The sequence below is a fragment of the Lepidochelys kempii genome, chromosome 20 (assembly GCF_965140265.1).
Source record: "Lepidochelys kempii isolate rLepKem1 chromosome 20, rLepKem1.hap2, whole genome shotgun sequence".
NCBI lineage: Eukaryota > Metazoa > Chordata > Testudines > Cheloniidae > Lepidochelys > Lepidochelys kempii.
The window spans coordinates 20,314,915-20,338,766 of record NC_133275.1 but is presented as its reverse complement, the minus strand read 5'-3'; the positions used below and the strand labels follow the sequence as shown (position 1 = coordinate 20,338,766).

The following is a 23,852-nucleotide window of genomic DNA, read 5'->3' as shown; positions in this document are numbered from 1 at the left end:
TGCATTTCCAAGGGTCCTTCGGGGCCTTGGGAAGCAGACAATAGCCACGAAGCAGTGTGCCTCAGCCATGCCCTCAGCAGCACCTCCACCCCACCAGTCACAACCCCCATGCCAGGGGCTGGGAGCAGGGCTAATGGAGAGATTTTATGCCAGCTCCACAGCAGCCAGGAAGGACTCCTGCCCAGGAGGGCTAATCACAGGGCTATTGCTGCCCACTTTAAAGCCCCTTTACACCTTTAAGCCAGATTGGCATACAGAGGCTTTAGAACTGGGCCCTAGGTTTCCAGGACAGGCAGAACCTGACAGCAAACCCTCAAACCAAAGAAGCAACCAAGCTCCATAAGCAGGTTATTTTATTATTTACGCATTACAGTGAAACAGCAGAGCTAGCTCACACACACAGCACGCGAGGCCTCTGCAAATCATCTACCCCCACCGCATGGTGTTCTTTCCCTAAGAAATAACTGCTCTCTGATCTGGGATCTGGCCCTTTAAATGTGGGAGACACACCCAGCTAAAACCCGAGGGTGGCCTTTGAATCATAGAATCATAGAATCATAGAATATCAGGGTTGGAAGGGACCCCAGAAGGTCATCTAGTCCAACCCCCTGCTCAAAGCAGGACCAATTCCCAGTTAAATCATCCCAGCCAGGGCTTTGTCAAGCCTGACCTTAAAAACCTCTAAGGAAGGAGATTCTACCACCTCCCTAGGTAACGCATTCCAGTGTTTCACCACCCTCTTAGTGAAAAAGTTTTTCCTAATATCCAATCTAAAACTCCCCCACTGCAACTTGAGACCATTACTCCTCGTTCTGTCATCTGCTACCATTGAGAACAGTCTAGAGCCATCCTCTTTGGAACCCCCTTTCAGGTAGTTGAAAGCAGCTATCAAATCCCCCCTCATTCTTCTCTTCTGCAGGCTAAACAATCCCAGCTCCCTCAGCCTCTCCTCATAACTCATGTGTTCCAGTCCCCTAATCATTTTTGTTGCCCTTCGCTGGACTCTCTCCAATTTATCCACATCCTTCTTGAAGTGTGGGCCCAAAACTGGACACAGTACTCCAGATGAGGCCTCACCAATGTCGAATAGAGGGGAACGATCACGTCCCTCGATCTGCTCGCTATGCCCCTACTTATACATCCCAAAATGCCATTGGCCTTCTTGGCAACAAGGGCACACTGCTGACTCATATCCAGCTTCTCGTCCACTGTCACCCCTAGGTCCTTTTCCGCAGAACTGCTGCCTAGCCTTTCGGTCCCTAGTCTGTAGCTGTGCATTGGGTTCTTCCGTCCTAAGTGCAGGACCCTGCACTTATCCTTATTGAACCTCATCAGATTCCTTTTGGCCCAATCTTCCAATTGGTCTAGGTCCTTCTGTATCCTATCCCTCCCCTCCAGTGTATCTACCACTCCTCCCAGTTTAGTATCATCCGCAAATTTGCTGAGAGTGCAATCCACACCATCCTCCAGATCATTTATGAAGACATTGAATAAAACCGGCCCCAGGACCGACCCTTGGGGCACTCCACTTGATACCGGCTGCCAACTAGACATGGAGCCATTGATCACTACCCGTTGAGCCCGACAATCTAGCCAGCTTTCTACCCACCTTATAGTGCATTCATCCAGCCCATACTTCCTTAACTTGCTGACAAGAATACTATGGGAGACCGTGTCAAAAGCTTTGCTAAAGTCAAGAAACAATACATCCACTGCTTTCCCTTCATCCACAGAACCAGTAATCTCATCATAAAAAGCGATTAGATTAGTCAGGCATGACCTTCCCTTGGTGAATCCATGCTGGCTGTTCCTGATCACTTTCCTCTCATGCAAGTGCTTCAGGATTGATTCTTTGAGGACCTGCTCCATGAATTTTCCAGGGACTGAGGTGAGGCTGACTGGCCTGTAGTTCCCAGGATCCTCCTTCTTCCCTTTTTTAAAGATTGGCACTACATTAGCCTTTTTCCAGTCATCCGGGACTTCCCCGGTTTGCCACGAGTTTTCAAAGATAATGGCCAGTGGCTCTGCAATCACAGCTGCCAATTCCTTCAGCACTCTCGGATGCAACTCGTCCGGCCCCATGGACTTGTGCACGTCCAGCTTTTCTAAATAGTCCCTAACCGCCTCTATCTCCACAGAATTCAGTAGGAGTTTTGGATTTGGATCAGAGAGAAGATTTTGTCCAATCCCCTTCCCCTTCCAGGTAGTTGTGATGAAGAATGGCAACTGTCCCGCTGGCACAGCAAAGCTGGCTGTACGATAAACATTGTTGGTTGGAGAGATGATTGTTTCATGGAGATGAAGTGGAGGGCTGTCCCCAACTCACCTGCCAGCAAAACAAATATACATTGAGTGCCAATCCCATGGGAAAACTGCAGTGAACCCCTGCCCTGAGCTCTTTCCCGCACTCTGCACTCCCTCCTGCTCCCCAACCTCCTGCCCTGAGCCCCATTCTACACCCCACAGCCCTCCTCCACCCCAACCCCTTGCCCTGAGCCCCTTCCTGCACAATGCACCCCCTCCCACACCCCGCACTCCCTCCCGCACCCCAACCCCCTGTTCCAGCCCTACTTTCATGGCCCTGCATGCAATTTCCCCACGCGGATGTGGCCCTCGAGTCAAAAAGTTTGCCCACCCCTATTCTAGTAGATATAGTGCTGTCCTACCTGGTGTCTTTGAGAGTGGACACATCTTCATTAAGGGAGGAGAGTTTGTCTCTCAGGATCCAGAGGGTTACAATAAAAAATGTTAAATTTATCTGTGGAAACAGCATGAAATATTCCTTGTAAAACATGCTAGCCAAGGCCAGTCTCTCTGCCTGATGCACAGAAGAATCCTATGGGATCAGACTGCTGCAGACCAGTGACTGCTCGTCAAGGTGGGTCATATACCATTCGCTACCAGATCTTGGTCCCAGGCCATGCAGGGAACAGTTGGCAAAGGCAGGGCTGCAATGCATCACATGTGATCATACAGCCAGAGGGCCACATTCTGCTCTTATCTGAATCTGGAGTGACTCCACTGATTCCAGTGGGGTCTACAGTTATTCCGGATTTAGAGCTGTGTGATTTGGCCCAAAGCTTCTAGATCCTGTCTATAGAGGATTCCCTTCAATTCTGAGACTGAAATTAATTCTTAACCTGCTGCCTGAGATGGGGAGGAATCTGCAAGGACATTTGCAACCTTTATCTCTTACAACATGTTCCCTTCCTTCCCCAAACTCCCCACACTGCAGCCACCTTCCCTTCTCCCATCACTTGGGTTATTTACCAGCCAGGCTGGACAAGGCACGGGACAAAACTATCCTCATTCTGGCAGAGGTCCCACTTGCTTCCATGGCAGCATTGCATGAGTAATGACATATTATAATTAATCATATTGTGGTAGCACCTAGAGGCTCCAACTGAGACGGCACTGGGTTCTGTACTCACACCTAGAAAGGGACAGCCCCTGTCCTGGAGCATTTGTTTGCAAAATAACTAGGCAAGACCACAGAGACCGGATTAATCTGGGCCACTCAACCCCCCACCCCACCCGAGACCTCTCCCTCACCCAACCTCTTCTCCCAAGCCACCTCTTCTAACCTCCGAATGGCCCCAAGTCCCGCCCCCACCCCACCCCTTCTCCAAGCCCCTGCCTCTTCCCACCCCCACCCCACCTCTTCCCACCCAGTTCTGCCCCCTCCCCCACCATGCGTCCTGCACACCACAGAACAGCTGACTGCGGGTTGCACTGGGATGGAGGGGGAGGAGTTTATCGGCACGGCCGCCGGCAGTGGGGAGCTGGCTGCCAGTGGGTGCTGAGCATCCACTATTTTTTTTCGGTGCCTATGAGTCAAACAGACAAAGGGTAGGAGGAGAAACAGAGGTACAGCGAGGGGAAGCTACTTCCCAAGTTAACACAGCAGGCCAGTGGCAGAGTCAGGTCCCCTGACTCACAACCCAGTGCCCGACCCATTCGCCCGGACTGCCTCCATAGAACGTAGGCTATTCTGTTAGTGGGAAATCCTGCACTGGCCAAAGAGGGAGGAATGAAATGGGGTCTTCTTGGATTCTTTCATCTTAAATTCTCTGGGAGATATTCCTCTCTTGGCTCCACTGGACTCCACAGGGTCGCAGAGGAGAGAGGAAAATGGGGCCCTGTGGTTCTGTGAGGTACCCACCGGGATTATGGCACAGACTGGTCCCAGGAAGCTCCAATGAAATCCTCTCTCCAGGCTGAGCCAGCAGCTACAGCCATGGAGGAAGAAGAAGGTGACTTTAATGGGATTACGACCCTTTTTCAGCACTGCGGGCAGAGAGAGGGTGTCACAGGGCAGCTGGCTCTCAAAAGCAAGATGGATCTCAGCCAGCATGTGACATGGCCGACTCTCCTGCGGGCTGCAGGCTAACAGCTCTCCCCATCTACCTCAGCAGCTCCTGATTTCAGCCACCACTTCCTCTTCCACCTCCTCAAATGACCCTTTCTGGTGGATGGGCGCAGTATTGAGGGAGGGCCAGACATGCACTGGATGTACATTGGCCTAGCTGCACTGAAGGAGGTGAAGCTACCCTAATTTACACCAGCTGAGGATCTAGCCTGGGGTGTCTAGAACCTGCCATGCCCTGTTTTAGTGGATTTGCTCACTTTAGAGAGGGGATCTTCAGGGATTTGCCAACAGTAAGAAGGCGCATTTGTTTCCTACCCACCAATGCCAGAAATCCAGCCTGGGACGTGGAAGTGAAGCTGGGATCTTTCTGGCTTGTTCTTCCGCATCATCAGTGGGGCGAGGAGTGTAGATGTCTGACAGGTGGGCAACTCAACTACAGTGCTCAGGGCAGCCTAGTGTCACAGTCAGCTCCCAGGCAGAGAAATCTAGGTTCAAGTCAGACCTGGGGTGAGCCGAACACCTGCATGGAAGCCAGATCCCAGCTCCCCTTTGGGATGGGCACTGCACTTACTGGTTGGAAATTCCGTAGCCTCCAGGATTCACCGCTGCAGAAATAGCCACCACCAGGGCTGGGAATCCATAGCCGAACGGGTACATAAATCTCTTCTTGAACCGGCTGGCGCTGGTGTAATTCACGACCTTCAGGTTCCGTACGGTGAGGAAGAGGTGCAGTCCCTCCAGGAACATCCAGGTGAAGCCGGCCAGGAAGAGGTAGTGTAGGAAGCCAGCAATGACAGCATACACCACCTGAGGACAGGACGAGAGAGAGATCTGGGACACTGCTTCTGGGAAGGGAAACACTGAATTTGGAGGTGGGGGGACTTTTGTGAGGATCATATAGGGCTTTTTATTAACACATGTCTCCAGTTACGGCTCTCTCCCAGGGACAATACATTCTTCAGTCTACAGGAGCTTGTCTAAGGGCAAGCTGGCTGGCCCTTTCAATCATTCAGAGTCCAGGCCGGTCCTGATCTCCACTCAGAAAAGATGGTTTCTGGGGGTTGTAGTTCCCAAATGAATCGTGGAAATTGTTGGATACTGTGAGGAATCCTAGGATAGGGAGCAGGGACATAAACAAGTTCCCGGTCCTCATAATAGGGAGAGACCTGGAGGGTGTCGGTTCTCTTCTCTGTATCTGCTTCAAGATATAGGTGCCTTGCATCTGCCCATCAGTGTGGGGGCAGAGAGGACAGGCAGGGGACTGTGACTCTGGAAATCGAGGTTCCTTTGTCTGATGAAGGATGGAGCCCACAAGGGAAAGGGAAGGACTGGTTTCATCCAGAGAGATTTCTTTTGGAGGGCAGTAAATAATTATTTCTGCGGGACTAAAGAGCATGGAATAAATGTTACCATCCAGCTGAGGGTATAAAAAGGTGCTGGAGTGAGGGGAGCTTTAGAAATGCTGACAGAGGATCTGGACACAGCTCAAATTTAAACCAAGAATAAAAGTGGGTAACAGACCCGACTGCGGGTGCGGGTCACCGTGGTGAGGAAGAGCAGGTCGGCCAGGAAGAGGCAGAGGCAGAGCTGCAGGTGGAAGGAGGTGCTGACATTGCGGATGGAGCGGCAAAGGAGGAAGGTGAGGATGGCGAGGAGGAGGCACAGCAGGGAGAAGGTCAGTCCCACGTAGGTGACGACGGTCAGTGGATAACTCTCCTGTAACACAGCAAAGGGAGACTCACCAGTGAGCCCTGAGATGCTACATGGGAAATAAAGGGAAGTAAGGACACCCCAGGGAATTACAGACCGGTCAGCTTAACTTCCGTATCCGGAACGATAATGGAGCAAATAATTAAGCAATCAGTTTACAAACACCTAGAAAATAATAAGGTGATAAATAACAGTCAGCATGGATTTGTCAAGAACCAATCATGTCAAACAAACCTGATAGCTTTCTCTGACAGGGTAACAAGCTTTGTGGATGGCGGGTGGGTGGTGGGGAACGGTAGATGTGGAATATCTTGACTTTAGTAAGGCTTTTGATACTGTCTCACATGACCGGTCAGCCTCACTTCAGTCCCTTGTAAAATCATGGAGCAGGTCCTCAAGGAATCCATTTTGAAGCACTTGGAGGAGAGGAAAGTGATCAGGAACAGTCAGCATGGATTCACCAAAGGCAAGTCATGCCTGACTAATCTAATTGCCTTCTGTGATGAGATAACTGGCTCTGTGGATGAAGGGAAAGCAGTGGACATGTTATTCCTTGACTTTAGCAAAGCTTTTGACACGGTCTCCCACAGTATTCTTGCCAGCAAGTTAAAGAAGTATGGGCTGGATGAATGGACTATAAGGTGGACAGAAAGCTGGCTAGATCGTCGGGCTCAATGGGTAGTGATCAATGGCTCGATGTCCAGTTGGCAGCTGGTATCAAGCGGAGTGCCCCAGGGGTCAGTCCTGGGGCCAGTTTTGTTCAACATCTTTATTAATGATCTGATGATAGGATGAATTGCACCCTCAGCAAGTTTGCGGATGACACTAAACTGGGGGCAGGTAGATATGCTGGAAGTTAGGGATAGGGTACAGAGTGACTGAGACAAATTGGAGGATTGGGCCAAAATAAATCTGATGAGGTTCAATAAGGACAAGTGCAGAGTCCTGCACTTAGGACGGAAGAATCCCATGCACCACTACAGGATGGGGACCGACTGGCTAAGCAGCAGTTCTGCAGAAAAGGACCTGGGGATTACAGCGGATGAGAAGCTGGATATGAGTCAGCAGTGTGCCCTTGGTGCCAAGAAGGCCAATGGCATATTGGGCTGTTTTAGTAGGAGCATTACCAGCAGATTGAGGGAAGTGATTATTCCCCTCTATTCGGCAATGGTGAGGCCACACCAGGAGTATTGCGTCCAGATTTGGACCACCCACTACAGAAGGGATGTGGACAAATTGAAGAGAGTCCAGCGGAGGGCAATGAAAATGATTAGGGGGCTGGGGAACATGACTTATGAGGAGAGACTGAGGGAACTGGAGTTATTTAGTTTGCAAAAGAGAAGCGTGAGGGAGGATTTGATAGCAGCCTTCAACTATCTGAAAGGGGGTTCCAAAGAGGATGGAGCTCAGCTGTTCTCAGCTGTGGCAGATGACAGAACAAGGAGTAATGGTCTCAAGTTGCAGTGGGGGAGGTCTAGGTTGGATATTAGGAAACATTATTTCACTAGAAGTGTGGTAAAGCACTGGAATGAGTTACCTAGGGAGGTGGTGGAATCTCCATCCTTAGAGGTTTTTAATGCCTGGCTTGACAAACCCCTGGCTCGGATGATTTATTTGGTGTTGGTTCTGCTTTGAGCAGGGGATTGGACTAGATGACTTCCTGACGTCTCTTCCAACCATAATATTCTATGATTCTATGACCTTTTCATAAACAAACTAGGGAAATACAACCTAGATGGAACTACTATAAGGTGGGTGCATAACCGTTAGAAAATCGTTCCCAGAGAGCAGTTATCATTGGCTCACAGTCATGCCGGAAGGGCATAACAAGTGGGGTCCCGCAGGGATCAGTTCTGGGTCTGGTTCTGTTCAATATCTTCACCAGTGATTTAGATAATGGCATAGAGAGTACACTTATAAAGTTTGTGGATGACACCAAGCTGGGAGGGGTTGCAAGTGCTTTGGAGGATAGGATTAAAATTCAAAATGATCTGGACAAATTAGAGAAATGGTTTGAAGTAAATAGGATGAAATTCAATAAGGACAAATGCAAACTACTCCACTTAGGAAGGAACAATCAGTTGCACACATACAAAATGGGAAATGACTGTCTAGGAAGGAGTACTGCGGAATGGGATCTGGGGCGTCATCTTGGATCCAGGGCCGTCCTTAGGATTTATGGGGCCATACGCAGTATTATTAAACTGCTGCCCCTATGCCTGATGGCAGGAAAGGATACCGAGACGCCCGGCTCGCCTCACGGCGGTGGAGACTCACAGTCCCTCGCAGAGATCCCTGGACCCTCTGCCTCACGCAGAATGCACGGAAACTCATTTGTCCAGCTATCTGGAAGGAAAGGGGTGTTGTCCCTTTAAGAGCTATACATAATGACAGGTTTCAGAGTAACAGCCATGTTAGTCTGTATTCGAAAAAAGAAAAGGAGTACTTGTGGCACCTTAGAGACTAACCAATTTATTTGAGCATGAGCGTTCGTGAGCTACAGCTCACTTCATCGGATGGCGATGAAAGCTCATGCTCAAATAAATTGGTTAGTCTCTAAGATGCCACAAGTACTCCTTTTCTCTTTAAGAGCTAGCCTCTCTTCAATGTGGGGGGAGGGGGAGGGAGAAAGGCATGGACAGGAAGACTTTGGAAGTAAGTTTTTTGTACTATAGTAATTAAAATTAAAATGTGTATTTTAGATAAGAGTGGTGGTTTGAAGGATTTATTTAAAAAACTAGATGTCTGATGATCCAAGCATTTAAAGCTAAAGATGAATACTCAGATTGTGGATCTAAAAATCTATGCAGGGATTCTTTAGAGATGTGATTTTATAATCTTCAGCAATCTTGTAATGAAATATTTTTAAAGCAAATTTTAAACTAAGGTCCTGTAGACTAACATGTTCTGAGTAAATATTACAGTAATGCACAACTGTTTTTGTCAGTAAATTCAGAAACTGACAGTATATACCTAGGGGTTGGCAAATGCCTGTTAAATGGCTTCATTACCACTTGAATGGCTCTTTAACAGTTTCAATGTTTCAGAGTAACAGCCGTGTTAGTCTGTATTCGCAAAAAGAAAAGGAGTACTTGTGGCACCTTAGAGACTAACCAATTCATTTGAGCATGAGCTTTCGTGAGCTACAGCTCACTTCATCAGATGCATACCGTGGAAACTGCAGCAGACTTTATATACACGCAGAGAATATGAAACAATACCTCCTCCCACCCCACTGTCCTGCTGGTGATAGCTTATCTAAAGTGATCATCAAGTTGGGCCATTTCCAGCACAAATCCAGGTTTTCTCGCCCTCCACCCCCCCACACAAATTCACTCTCCTGCTGGTGATAGCCCATCCAAAGTGACCACTCTCCCCACAATGTGCATGATAATCAAGGTGGGCCACCCCCAGCACAAATCCAGGCCTTCTCACCCCCCCACCTCCATACACACACAAACTCACTTTCCTGCTGGCAATAGCTCATCCAAACTGACCACTCTCAAAGTTTAAATCCAAGTTAAACCAGAACATCCGGGGGGGGGGGGGGGTAGGAAAAAACAAGGGGAAATAGGCTACCTTGCATAATGACTTAGCCACTCCCAGTCTCTATTTAAGCCTAAATTAATAGTATCCAATTTGCAAATGAATTCCAATTCAGCAGTTTCTCGCTGGAGTCTGGATTTGAAGTTTTTTTGTTTTAAGATAGCGACCTTCATGTCTGTGATTGTGTGACCAGAGAGATTGAAGTGTTCTCCGACTGGTTTATGAATGTTATAATTCTTGACATCTGATTTGTGTCCATTTATTCTTTTACGTAGAGACTGTCCAGTTTGACCAATGTACATGGCAGAGGGGCATTGCTGGCACATGATGGCATATATCACATTGGTGGATGTGCAGGTGAACGAGCCTCTGATAGTGTGGCTGATGTTATTAGGCCCTGTGATGGTGTCCCCTGAATAGATATGTGGGCACAGTTGGCAACGGGCTTTGTTGCAAGGATAGGTTCCTGGGTTAGTGGTTCTGTGTGTGGTATGTGGTTGTTGGTGAGTATTTGCTTCAGGTTGCGGGGCTGTCTGTAGGCAAGGACTGGCCTGTCTCCCAAGATTTGTGAGAGTGTTGGGTCATCCTTTAGGATAGGTTGTAGATCCTTAATAATGCGTTGGAGGGGTTTTAGTTGGGGGCTGAAGGTGACGGCTAGTGGCGTTCTGTTATTTTCTTTGTTAGGCCTGTCCTGTAGTAGGTAACTTCTGGGAACTCTTGTTGTTCTAATAGGTCTGGCAGACTGGATGCTTTTTCATTTTAAGTTACTAGATCCCTTCTGGAGTAAGAGTCACCAGGCTGCAGCAGCTGCAGGAAGGGTCAGAACAGGGATAGGAAGAGGCAGAAGGGTGGACACTAAGACCCACAGGTGCCCCAAATTTTCAGATGCCCTACACAGTCTTGTATGCTGCATATGCCTTAGGACAGCCCTGAGTGGATCACAAGCTAAATATGAGTGAACAGTGTAACGCTGTTGCAAAAAAAGCAAACATCATTCTGGGATGCATTATCAAGGAGTATTGTAAGCAAGACACGAGAAGTAATTCTTCCGCTCTAGTACACGCTGATTAGGCCTCAACTGGAGTACTGTGTCCAGTTCTGGGCACCAAATTTCAGGAAAGATGTGGATAAATTGGAGAAAATCCAGAGAAGAGCAACAAAACTGATTAAAGCTCTAGAAAACATGACCTATGAGGGAAGGTTGAAAAAATTGGGTTTGTTTGGTCTGGAGAAGAGAAGACTGAGAGGGGACATGATAACAGTTTTCAAATACATAAAAGGTTGTTACAAGGAGGAGGGATAAAAATTGTTTTTCTTCACATCTGTAGAAAGGGCGGTTTAGGTTGGACATTAGGAAAAAATTCCTAACTGTCAGGGTGGTTAAGCACTGGAATAAATTGCCTAGGGAGGTTGTGGAATCTCCATCATTGGGGATTTTTAAGAGCAGGTCGGACAAACACCTGTCAGGGATGGTCTAGATAATACTTATTCCTGCCATGAGTGCAGGGGACTGGACTAGATAACTTCAAGGTCCCTTCCAGTTCTATGATTCTATGGACTATGGGTGACCATTTATAATATGGTTACCAATGTTACAAAATTTCAATGAATCTTACCAGATATGCCATGTAAGGTATCAGTCGAAAAGTTATGATTTGTAAGTATGATAATCTTGTTAAAATGTATGTATTTTCTTTGCATCGTGAGTTATAAATGTGTGATATGTCTGTGCTGTGTTTCTGGGTGACACCCCCGGACAGATTGGCATCAGCACTATCCAGTCTGTTTGGTGGCCCATTGAGGGTAATCACCTATACCAGTGTTTCTCAAACTGGGATCTGCAAGGGCATTCCAAGGGGTCCACAGGCCCCGCTGATCAAGTCCTCCACCTCCCTCCCAGTGCCTTCTGCATGCTGGGGAACAGCTGTTCAGCGGCATGCAGGAAGCGCTGAGAGGGAGGGGGAGGGGCGGGGATGGGGTACGCTCAGGGGAGGGGGCAGAAAGACACAGGGAAGAGGAGGAGCAGGGGTGGACCGGGGGTGGGAAGAGGTGGGGTGGGGCCTTAGGGGAATAGATGGAATGGGGGTGGGGCCTGGGGCTGAGCAGGGGGTTGGAGGTCTGCGAAAAATTTTAAATTAAAATGGGGGTCCTCAGGTTCCTAAAGTTTGAGAATCGCTGAGCTCTAGAATGAACACATTGAGAGAAGCCAGGGGCTATGCCCAAGAGTCAGCAGGACATGTAGGGACATGCCTATGAACAGGGGACTCCAAGTACCTTTCCATGCCCATGTGCTGTGATCTTCTCTTTGGGACAGAGGAAGTACAAGCCACATGGAAAAGGATAGAAAAAGGCAGCTGCATCACCTCCATTTTGTCTTCAATCCTGCTTCTCACCTCTGGAGTGACTTCTCGACAAACTGAAGCTTTGAACAGAGGTCTGATAGACCCATCTAAGCTTTGGGTGTGTTCCAGAGGGACTTTACAAGCCAGCAAACTCACCAACGCTGCTAAGAACCTGATATATGGATCTTGAAGTCATATGTATTGGATTGCTTTGATCCTTTAACAACTCTCTTCACTTTCTTTTCCTTTCATTTATAATAAAACCTTTAGTTTTAGAAACTAAAGGATTGGCTGGTAGCTTGGTATTTTGGGTAAGAGCCAAACTAATATTGACCTGGCAATGTGGCAGTCCCTTTGGGGATCAGACGAACATTTTGTTAAGTGAATAGCATTTTAAGCAACTTCTCGCTTTACTGGACCTATCTGCTGATTGGGAGCCAGAGACGGGAATTCAATAAAGGGGGCTGTGTGATTTCTTTTTTTCAGCTTCTCGGTAACCAGTGTTGGGGATCCAGAGCACAGATTGTGACTGGTTGGTGATTCTAACTACACTGTTATCCACCAGATCACAATCCCAGCCCAGCCCACTTGACCCTGACCGATCCTGTGTGGCCACAGATTATACCCTGAGGTTTCTACTCAGTGGTCATTCAGGCAAAATTCCCATTGATTTTGTCCAAGTCAGGAACTCAGAGTCCAGCCCTTTGATCTGAGTCTGACAGTGAGATACCTCCATTCCGGTGGGACCCATCAGGAGTGCGAAGCTAGAGAGATGGTCACAGCTGCAGATGGTTCATCTGGAGACTTTTGCAGCCACCCTCAGCCCAGGTGCCTTTCCCAGCGATGAATTTCCAGTGAACGCAGCGAGTCTCTTCCTCCTCTTTCTTTGCCTGGAAACCAAAACACCATCGTCCTCCTCACTGGATCAAGGGGAGAATACGGTTTCTTTTGTCACACATCTCTAAATAGACAGTAATAAACCTGAAGTCACCAATGGCTTCATGGCTCTCATTGTGCTGCACGTAACAGCCATTTGGGACTTCCCATTGGCAGTGGAAATACAAGCGAGATCCTCCCGCTCCAATAGCACAAACCTCTTGTGATGCTGTCAGGGTTCCCTCCCCACTCTGAAATCTAGGGTACAGATGTGGGGACCCGCATGAAAGACCCCCTAAGCTTATTCTTACCAGCTTAGGTTAAAACTTCCCCAAGGCACAAATTCTTTGCCCTTGGAGGGTACGCCGCCACCACCAAGTGATTTAACAAAGAATCAGGGAAAAGACCACTTGGAGAATATCCCCCCAAGCCCTTACACCTCTTTTCCTGGAGAGGCTTGAGGATAATATCCTAACCAATTGGTTACAAAGTGATCACAGACCCAAACCCCTGGGTCTTAGGACAATAGAGAAATCAGTCAGGTTCTTAAAAGAAGGATTTTATTTTAAAAAAAAGGTAAAAATCACCTCTGTAAAATCAGGATGGAAAATAACTTTACAGGGTAACAAAAGATTCAAAAACACAGCAGAACTTCCTCTAGGCTTCGTTTCAAAGTTACAAAAAACAGAATAAACCTCCCTCCAGCAAAGGAAAAATTCACAAGCAGAACAAAAGATAATCTTAGACGCCTTGCCTGGCTTTTACTTACAATTTTTGTAATATGAGAGACTTTTAGGATGGTTTATAGGAGGAGTTTTCTGACCTGATGCTTCTCTGCTTCCCAAGAGAACACACATAAAACCAAAGCCTTCCCGCCCCACCCCAAGATTTGAGAGTATCTTCTTTCCCCACTGGTTCTTTTGGTCAGATGCCAACCAGGTTATTTGAGCTTCTTAACCCCTTACAGGTAAGGAGGAATTCTAGGCTGCCCTTATCTGTATGGTTATGACAGATGCAGCAAGGAGTGGGGAGTACTGACCTGGGAATGTTGCAGGGGAGTTTTACTGGGAATGTCTGCATTGGGGATGGGAGACTTTCCTTGAGGGAAGATACCTGAGCATGTAACATGAGAGCCCGGGAGGGGGGTTGGGGCCAGGTGACACCTTCTGCCCAGGAAACTGGACAAAGGCTGGAGGAGGGGGGTGTGAGATGGCTGGAGGGGGTTTCAGTTTGGGGCTGACTGGGGAAACAGAGGGAGCCCCGGGACTGGGGTCTAAGCTCCCTGCCCCACAGAAGGACTTCATAGAATCAATCATAGAATATCAGGGTTGGAAGGGACCCCAGAAGGTCATCTAGTCCAACCCCCTGCTCAAAGCAGGACCAATTCCCAGTTAAATCATCCCAGCCAGGGCTTTGTCAAGCCTGACCTTAAAAACCTCTAAGGAAGGAGATTCTACCACCTCCCTAGGTAACGCATTCCAGTGTTTCACCACCCTCTTAGTGAAAAAGTTTTTCCTAATATCCAATCTAAACCTCCCCCACTGCAACTTGACTTGACTGAGGGGTCCGTGTTGTACCTACCAGCTCTGTTTGGGACTGTGTTCCTGTTGTCCAATAAACCTTCTGTTTTACTGGCCGGCTGAGAGTCACAGTGAATTGCAGGAAGTGGGGGTACAGGGCCCTGACTCCCCCACACTCCGTGACACCCCTGACCCCAGAGCTGAAATGGTAATTCCCTTAACTCTGAGTACTGTTGGGTCTATAGCACACAATTGTACAGTTCCGATTTGAGCCATTAAAAGGCATTCTTACACCCACCCACAAATATCCACATGCACTCTATCAAGTTCATTACTTTATCAAAGAAGGCACCATCTCATGCTGCTTCCCTGAACTCTGCTATCTATAGGGCAGAGGTCCCCAAACAGTGGGGTGCACCCCCTAAGGAGACATAGAGGAACCTTCAGAGGGACATGACAAGTCTCGGGTCAGGCCCCATGTGGGGCAGAGAGGGAACACCATCCAGCACTTCCCCACCCTGACCTCTGCTCTGGTCCCACCTGTAGCCACATCCCCAACTTCCAGCCCCATGCCTGGCACCATTCCCAACCTCAGCATGTCTCCACTCCCAGTCCCAGCCCCTTGCGGCTCCATTCCCGGCCTTCCATTTATTCCTGCTCTGAGGGGTGAGCCAGGCACAGTTGTTATTCCTGAGCATTTTACATGATTAATCATAATCAGGCCTGGTGTGAACCCTATGTAATGTTCTCCATCAAAACAGCCCCAGCGTCAGGACTGAAGAAGCTTCCTCTCTTTCTCAGATAACTGTTTCTCAGTCCAGAAAGGCAGCAGAACTCAAATGCCCTGCAGGAGATGCATCTTTCAAGAGACCAGCTGGAGTCCCGGGCACACAGCAAAGTAAAAGGATCTACACTCGTCTATGGCGCAGGGTGAAATTCACAGGTCTGGAGAGGTACATGGGCCTCCCATCTCCGATAGCCCCACTCACCACCCTGGAATTCAGGTGAAAATTCCTCAATTTCTCATCAGCCATTAGATCTCCCTCATCGAGAAATGTCATGTTAATGATGGAGCCCAGGGTGGAGTAAGAAATAAAAGCAACAGCCCAAGGATCAGAAAGAATGAAATGGTGACTCATCATAGAGACAGGGACACTGAGACAAAGAAAGAGCAAGCCAGGTGCCAAAGGTCACAGCGAGTCTGGGGCAGAGCTGGGAAAAGAACCCAGGAGTCCTGGCTAGCATTTTGAGCTTTAACCACTCGAATATGTTGCCTCCTCCCTCTTCTTCCACAGAAGCACTTCTGTGTTGGAAACATCTGGTGTGCACGATGGGAGTGTGATTCCTAAAGTGCACTAACGTACATTAAAGCACACTAGGGAATCTTTAGTGCACACTAGTAGGGTCTATATGGACCAATTAATGCACAGTTAGTTAGTGCTCTTTAAAAATCGTATCCCCATACTGCACATTATCCAGCTCGGTACACAGCCCTAGGTGAAAGGCACTGAGGTGAAGCCATAGTTTTTCTTGGTTAGGAGAGACAGAGGGGATGGTTAGTGAGGAGCTTTCCCTGGGGCTAAAGAATTAAGAACCAGTCCCAGTTACATCATACTGGCCTGAAAATTGGAGTAAAATTGGTCAATATTATCCTGGTTCCATTCCAGGAAGTCACACAGGTCAACCTGGGGCCAAGCTGGGCTCATCATCAGGACATCATGTGTTGGGCCAACGGATCTCTGATCTTCCCATTCTCTGGACCAATTCATATGCCCATCAAAGCTTCTCTCTCCTCCCTGCCCCACATGGGTTGGTTTTCATGCTGTGGGACAGCCAGGAATGAAGGGCTCTGCAGAGCTCAACGGCCTGAGAAACACTGGCTCAGCCAACAAGGTCCACGCTAGTGTCAGGATAACAAAGGCAAGCAAGCCAGCATGGGGCGAGAGGAAGGGGAGAACTAGGGCCGGGGTTTGGTGTCTAAAGGGGTGAGTGCCTGGGAAGCACCAGGATGGTACCTTTTGTGTCTGCTCTGGTGACGGCATTGCAGTAAATGTCCATTGTCTCCTCCTGACCTCTCAGCCTGAAGACCTCATCACAGCGACCTGCAGCTCGGACGAGGAGCGTCTCGATAGCTGGGGAGGGAAATGGCAATGCCTCTTGCTGCAAGGGCAAGGCAGGTTTGGAGCTCCACTATCTCTGAATCCCACCACCCCTCCCGCTTCCTCCTCACCTCCATCTTTCTGTGTTTCCCTGAGCCCCTCTGGCTGACCTTCTGTGATCCATCATGCCTGCGCCCCCATGAAGATGCCACTGTGCCAAGAGGCAGAAGGCAACTTCTCCCTGCTGCCTCACCTCTGCGCTTTAGCAGGGGAAGCAGCAAGAAGGGGTTTTGCTGGGGCAGGGAGTGAAAAGAGGAACTAATGGCAGCTGCCTGTGGCAACAGGAGATTGGCATTGCTTTTAAACCCCTCTCAGGCAGCTGCCATTGCTGCAAAGCCCCAGGGCTGGGCTTATGGGTGGTGGGTAGCATAGGCCGGGGAAGGCTGTGCCTCCCCAAACAGCCTGGCATGGCCCAGCCCATGCTTTGCCCCCAGGCTCCCTCCTGCCTGCTTCCAGTTCCCTTCCGACTCTTCCATGGCTGAGAGGCTGGGGCAGGCAGGCTGGGGCCGGTGCTCACAAGGCCCAGGGCTGGGGGCACTGGGGCCGGGGCCATGCTGCTCCCACTGTGCTGCCCACCTGGTGCTCCGGGGCTGGTGTAGCGTGGGGTGCAGGCGGGATGGGTTGCTCTCGGCTCCATTGGAAGAGAGGGGGTGGAAGGGACCTATGGCAGAAAGGGAGGGGCTGGGGGCTAGCCTCTCTCAATGGCTCGTTCTCCTACCACCCATGGCTGGGTTATAAACCCTGAGAGAGGGGCAGTGAGGCTGCAGTGGTGTTCCGCACTGAAAAGTGTATAACCCCCTATCTCACAGCTGCCACGAGGTGATGTGGGAGCCTCTCATCCTCCTCACCCATAAACTCTGTTGTCATGTTCTGGGTCTTCTTCTCTGGAGACCACAAAGCAGCCATCAGTGCAGCCAATTCCACACTCTGCAGGAGGAAGGTCACGGCGGAGGCCACCTCCCTCTTGCTCTCGTTCCCACTAGCACTGAGGATGGAGCTATTCAGGAAGGAACCAAAGGGGCGAGCAACTTCCTGGGTTAGGGAAAGGAAACACCCTGAGAAGGACGGAGGATTTCAGTGGTTCATGAGACACATTCTTCAGACTCCCAGGGGAACAATGACCCTCTTAGGGACATACGGGTTCATAGTGACCTTCCCACTCAGAGGGACTGCAGCTTTCTCAAAGAGGGAGCCCTTTACTGAGCGAGTGAGGCTACTGAGGCTTGCTCAGGACTTCACAGTAATCTGAAGCCAGGGTACGTCTAACACCGTGTGTCATTCGCTCCTCATCCCTGGTCCCTTCAGTGTAGGTGCCAGAGAACATTACAACCAATCAGCAGACATCTCGGTTCTCTCTGTGTTGCCCCCAGAAGCAATTTGGATCTTCCTAGGACCAGTGGGGACAGAACCCAGATCCCCTGCCACTTCAGCTAGAGATCATGCTCATGCGCACACACACCCCTTTTCTGAAGAGCAGCTACAATTTCCCCCAAAGTGAGAGGGCTATACCAATGCGCAGGGCATTTGGCCATGGAGCGCCCACCCACGTAGGGGCAGAACCTCTAACCTCCAGCGATGCTGCTCTGCCCTCTGCACACATGGTCTCCAAATTCACTAAGGTTGAATTCATGAAGGAGCAAAATTCACTGGTGATGCCCTGCAGAACCATCAGAGGAAATGGGTTATTTCTACAAGCATGGAAAGGCCACCCAAAATTAAGGTAAATGGTTCCTCATCATGATCTTGCTTTGACCTATGGTTGGCTGGCTGTCCCACTACAATGTCCACAGATTAAGACATGTTAAGGCTAAGTGTGCTGAAGCCCACAGACATGCTGATATTTCACATAGTATTGAAGGTTGAGTTTTCAAAAGCACTTTGTGTTGGACTGATTCTGCTCCCACTGAAGTCAGTGGTAAACCTTGGATAAGCAGAGAATCCTCAGGCTCAAAGTTTTCTGTGTACTCTTTGTGAAAACCCTGAAAGCCCAAATAAACCCCTCACAAGTACCTGCTGAAAGACATCTTTGCACATCTTCAACTGCTCTTTTACCTGCTGAGTTTCAGTCTGGCATTTAAAGGTAACATCTAGCAACAGAAAGAGAGGCACGGACAATTACATCAAGTCAACATCTGCAGGGCTAAGGTTTTCAAAAGTGTCTCGTGATTTCAGACATCTTAAAAGGGCCCTGACTTTCAAAAGTGCTGAGCACTCACCCTCTGAAAATCAGGCCCCTTTACGGTCTCAAGTTAGGCAACCAAAATCACAAGGCAATTTTGAAAATCTTGGCCTAAGTGATACAGCTAAGACCACACTCACACGGACTCTATGACAGAGCTGGGAATGGAAGCTTGATCACTTGAGTCCTAGCCTAGCATTTTAGCCACAAGGGCCATCCTTTCTTCCTTCCAGAATGCAAAGTTGATGATCTCCTGAAACCCAGCAGGTGTTTTCTCCCTTTAACTCCATTGATCCCTTAAGCCCCGTCTGACAACTTTCAACTGAGTTTATAATCAGTTAGCAATACATTCAGCCCTAAAAGCCTGGTGTGTGTCCACACATCACCTGGTTAATACTCACTTACGCTTTGTCTGTGTGTCTCAGAGATCAGTGTGTCTTATGTGTCCTCTGGGGCTGCTCCACCAAGAGTCTGGTTCTGCTACAGCTCCTAGCTATGGGAGATCGTCCCTTAGCTCAACCAGGAGTGGCTCATGGATTTACAAGGTCCTGGGTTTGATCCTTGGGGATAACCAAGATGACTGTTACATCAATACTCGAGAATTTTCCCTTCCCAAGAACTGTTCTAACCCTGCTCTTGTACTTCTAAAAGGCCTGACTCTCATCAAGGTATGTCTACACTAGGAACGCTAAAGTGGTGCAGCTGCAGCCGTGCCACTGTAGTGTAGACACTGACGATGGTGATGGAAGGGTTCTTCCATTGCTGTAGTAAATCCGCCTCTCAGAGGTGGTAGCTAGGACAAGAGAAGAAGTCTTCTGTTGACCTTGTGTTGCCTACCCTGAGGCTTAGGCTGCCTTATGATTGACTGAAGTTTTAGGTGTTGAGCAGGCCTCAGTTACACTAAAAGCCTTACGTTGCTCTGGCCTGGAAAAGGCGGTTCAAGTGGCTGGAAAAGGATCCTAAGAATGTTCCCTGTGGAGGGACCCTCCACAGCGAGTGTGGAACTGGTATAAGGGCCTTTATATGATCTTGGCTTCATCTGCAAGGCAGATCAAGGATGTGGTCAGAACATACCATGCTACAGCTACTTTCTGGTTCTCAGGGGCCATGGGAAGCAGAGGGTAAATTACAGCAACCCTGCATGGTCCCAGAATGCACAGAGCACAACGGTGGCTCAAAGCGACCTGTTCCTCCACCATTGCTGTTCCCTGGTGCAAGCACAGGACTGGCATAAGTAAGAATCAGGCACAAAATTCCCTTGGGTACCCAGAGGGCATCACAACCAAGTGTGGGAGGAAAAGTGCAACGGTCCTTAAACCAATTCAGACCAGCTGGCGAGCAGCTGCCTAACTGCATGAGCTGGGCGGAAACTAGTAGAGTGCAGCTAGCAACACAGGTACAATCTTAGGCCTGGACTACGCCTAAAACTTCGGTAGATCTAGCTATGTCACTCAGCGGTGTGAAAAATTCACACCCCTGAGAGACGTAGTTAAGGCGTCAAAGCCCAGTGTCGACACCACTAGGTTGACAAAAGAATTCTTCCGTCAACCCAGATACCAGCTCGCGGCGGGGTGGATTCACTACAGTGACAGAAAAACCCCTTCCATCGCTGTACCAAGTGTCTACACGACAGTGCTTCAGAGGCACATCTGCAGCGCCGTACCTGCTGCTGTAGCTTCTGTAGTATGGACACAGCCTGAGTAACTGTGGCTAGTGGTGGCCTAGGATGGCATGCTGGGCCAAATTCTCAGCTGGTGTAACTCAATGGAGCCCCATCAAAATCAACAGACTTTACACCAGGCCCATGGTTGCCTCCCCGGTTGTGACACTGTTTTCTTTGCATCATGCACAGAAACTGTGGTCAAAATAGATTTAAAACCCAGGCTACTCACTCTTCCTGCAGGAACCCGGAGTCCCATAGCTGTCCATGGCAGCAGTGCCAACACTCAGGAGTGCGAATGGAGAGCTGGCATGTTCCACAGCATGGGATCTCATGGCAGGTCCAAGCGTACGCATGCCCCAAACGAACTCAGTGCCAGGGACTCGGTTCCACTCCACATCCTTTAGAGGCTGATTGTCTAAGATGATGGCACCAGTCTCTGATCTATTGGCCACCATCAAGGCAAAGTTCTTGAAGCCCTCCTGCTCATTTAGAGAATACATCAGGCAGTAACTGGCAACATCTGGAACATTCATCAGGAAGGCGTGGGAGGAATTAGGGATAGCTGCGCCCAGGCTGTAGAACACCACCTGGATGCTCACGTTAGCAGAGATGTAGACTGGGATTGAGGGCTTGACAGGAAGTTGGAGTACATTGCCTCCTGTTAGAGTAACATTCTCTTGCAGGTCCCCTCGTTGATACAACACAGTCGTGCTCTGGGAAGCAGTGATATAGACTATGTCATCTACTTTCTTCCAGGGTAAGGGAGGAATGATGTATGTTGTACCCCAGCTGCAGACTGGTAGGAGCTGCTCAAAGACGTGGTTGCATTTTGTGCTATTACAAAAACACACCTGGCCAACCAAGACGGCCACTGGCTTTTCTGAGACAATCCTGGTGCCAGACAGATCTTCTATGCCTTGTAACTGGATGCCTTGGAAACTGAGGAGCTTAATTAAATAAAACTTTCATTTAATAAGTTTCCATTATTTCTCTTTTAATTATATAGGGCCAGATCTTCAGCTAGTGTAAAATCAGTGTAGCACCACTGATGACAACAGACCTTAGCTGATTTACAACAGATGAGGATTCTGCCCATTACCCTCGAGCTGACATCCCACTTGGCTCTTTATAGAGAGATCCAGAAACATTGTATCTCCCAATAAACATTTTATCCTCACTCCCAGAGCTCGCTCTCTGTCTCTGAGGGGAGATATTGTGAAATGCTGAGCCTCCTTCCCCTGTCCCTTACACCATATGACCGCCATTGATTTCAGTGCATTTCTCCTGATTTACATTGATGTACGTGAGAAGAGAATGAGGCCCATCATTCTTAGCCTGAATGGGAGCTGGCGGCAGGGCTGGATTTAGGGGCAGGTGACCCAGGCAACCACCGGTGGCGCCAGGTTTGGGGGGCCCCGGGCTCGGGGTGCTGTTTTGGTTGTTAGCGACAAAAGGGAAAACAGACTGTTTCAAGTAAAATGTTTCAGGTATTCCATACGTGGATTCATTTTTCACTAGCCTCCTAGAATGTTCTGGACCTTTATAGGATCTCATGGAACCTTCCAGATTTTCTGAGAACTACATTTTCCTCCAGCCTCCTAGAATGTTGTCAGCCATGCCCTCGCGACTATACACGGAGCAGGGCAACACCAAGGGTTGGCAACTTTCTGATTGCACAAAACCAAACACCCTGGCCCCCGCCCCCTTCCCCAAGGCCCCGTCCCTTCTCCAAGGCCCTGCCCCCCCCCCCACTCCAGCCTCCCTCCCTCGGTTGCTTGCTCTCCCCCACCCTCACTCACTATCACTGGGCTGGGGCAGGGGATTGGGGTGTGGGAGGGGGTGAGGGCTCCAGCTGGGTGTGTGGGCTCCAGGGTGGGGCTGGAAATCAGAGGTTCGTGGTGCAGGAGGGGGCTCTGGACTGGGTCAGGGGGTTGGGGTGGAGGAGGGGCTGAGGGCTCTGGCTGGGGGTGTGGGCTCTGGGGTGGGGCTGGGGATGAGGGGTTTGGGATGCAGGAGGGAGCTCTGGGCTGGGGCCAAATGGTTTGGAGTGGAGGAGGATGCTCAGGGCTAAGGCAGGGCATTGGAGGGGATGCTGGATGCTGGCTCCGGGGCGGGGGGGGGGGGGGGGGTTGGGTGCGGGAGGGGGTTCCAACCTGGCGTAGGGGGTTCGGGGTGGGGGCTCTGGCCGGGCGGTGCTTACCTCAAGCAGCTCCCAGTCGGTGGCTCAGTGGGGCTAAGGCAGGCTCCCTGCCTGCCCTTGCTCCGTGCTGCTCCCAGAAGTGGCTGGCATGTTTAGCCCCTAGGCGGAGGCGCAGCCAGGTGGCTCTGCACGGTGTGTGCTGCCCACGACGACAGCCAGCACCCCCACAGCTCCCATCGGCCACAGTTCTCGGCCAATGAGAGCTGCGGCGTTGGCACTGGGAGTGGCGGCAGCACTTGGAGCTTCGCTGATTGCCGCTGCGCCTATGGGACGGACATTCCCGCTCCTTCCGGGGAGCTGCATAGAGCCAGGACAGGCAGGGAGCATGCCTTAGCCTCACTGCGCCGCCTACCAGACTTTTAAAGGCCCGGTGAGTGGTGCTGTCCGGAGCTGCCAGGGTCCCTTTTCGACTGGGCGTTCCGGTTGAAAACCAGACGCCTGGCAACCCTAGTATCACCAGCTAGTCAAATGAGACAGGGATAAATCATGCATACAAATCATGCATCAATTAATGACATGGGCTACAAATGTAATAAAAATAAGGCATTTAAAAGTTTAACAAATGGAGGGGGTTGAACACCATTTGGTCTAGGGCCAGACCTGGCTGCAGGTCCTCAATGCCTCTCAGGATATAGCTCCATTTGTAGGATTTCCCAGCGCTTCTAGTTTCTACATGAAATTGATCGTGATCTCAGTTTTCATTTGCAATTCTGTAATGCTAATAGCTTCTTAAAGGGGAAGCTGTGAAAAGGACAGACCCAGAGTTACTGCTACTTCATTCTCCCTCGCTCCTTTCTGACAGACTTCCAGGGACTGCAGTCCAGTATAGGAAGTCTCCAGCTACCACTTTCTGGGCCAACTTCTGGCCTTTCAGTGTGGCCTAGTGACACTATTAAAAGACCTCTCAGTGGGACATGGCAGCAGAAAAAGGTTCTTGTTCACTATGGGACAGAGTGTGAGCAGACTAAAACTAGAATACCCTAAGGAGTGACAGAGGGAGAAAGAGGGAGTGAATGAATAAACGAGCACAGAGAAGGAGGAATTATCCCTGACACCCAATCTTCCCTGTTCTCAAAATTCTGGGTTTTCCCTTCAGGGTCTGTTTAGAACCTGAGGTGGACCCACCCCTCTGGGCATTCCGCTGCGCCTAATGACCCAGATGCAGTGAACCCCCACATCAGAGTCCAGAGAATGCTGCTGAGAGCTGCCAAGCCAATACCAGTTTCATGGCAGACGCTCTACATGGGACTCACTTATAATGGGCACAGAAACGTTTCACAGGGCATTA

General features: G+C 49.6%; 1 protein-coding gene across 1 annotated transcript in view; it reads right to left on the bottom strand.

The window, feature by feature from the left end:
* LOC140901067 (adhesion G protein-coupled receptor E3-like) overlaps nucleotides 1–21,618 on the bottom strand; it is a 31,465-nt gene extending 9,847 nt beyond the window's left edge. Inside the window, 12 exon segments of the mRNA XM_073319224.1 lie at nucleotides 2,667–2,758; nucleotides 4,163–4,229; nucleotides 4,941–5,208; nucleotides 5,887–6,085; nucleotides 12,698–12,758; nucleotides 12,760–12,857; nucleotides 15,278–15,480; nucleotides 16,379–16,495; nucleotides 17,371–17,554; nucleotides 18,533–18,609; nucleotides 20,594–21,198; nucleotides 21,614–21,618. Coding sequence (XP_073175325.1) covers nucleotides 2,667–2,758; nucleotides 4,163–4,229; nucleotides 4,941–5,208; nucleotides 5,887–6,085; nucleotides 12,698–12,758; nucleotides 12,760–12,857; nucleotides 15,278–15,480; nucleotides 16,379–16,495; nucleotides 17,371–17,554; nucleotides 18,533–18,609; nucleotides 20,594–21,198; nucleotides 21,614–21,618 — 1,976 coding nt within the window.
* Nucleotides 21,619–23,852: the final 2,234 nt, after the last annotated feature.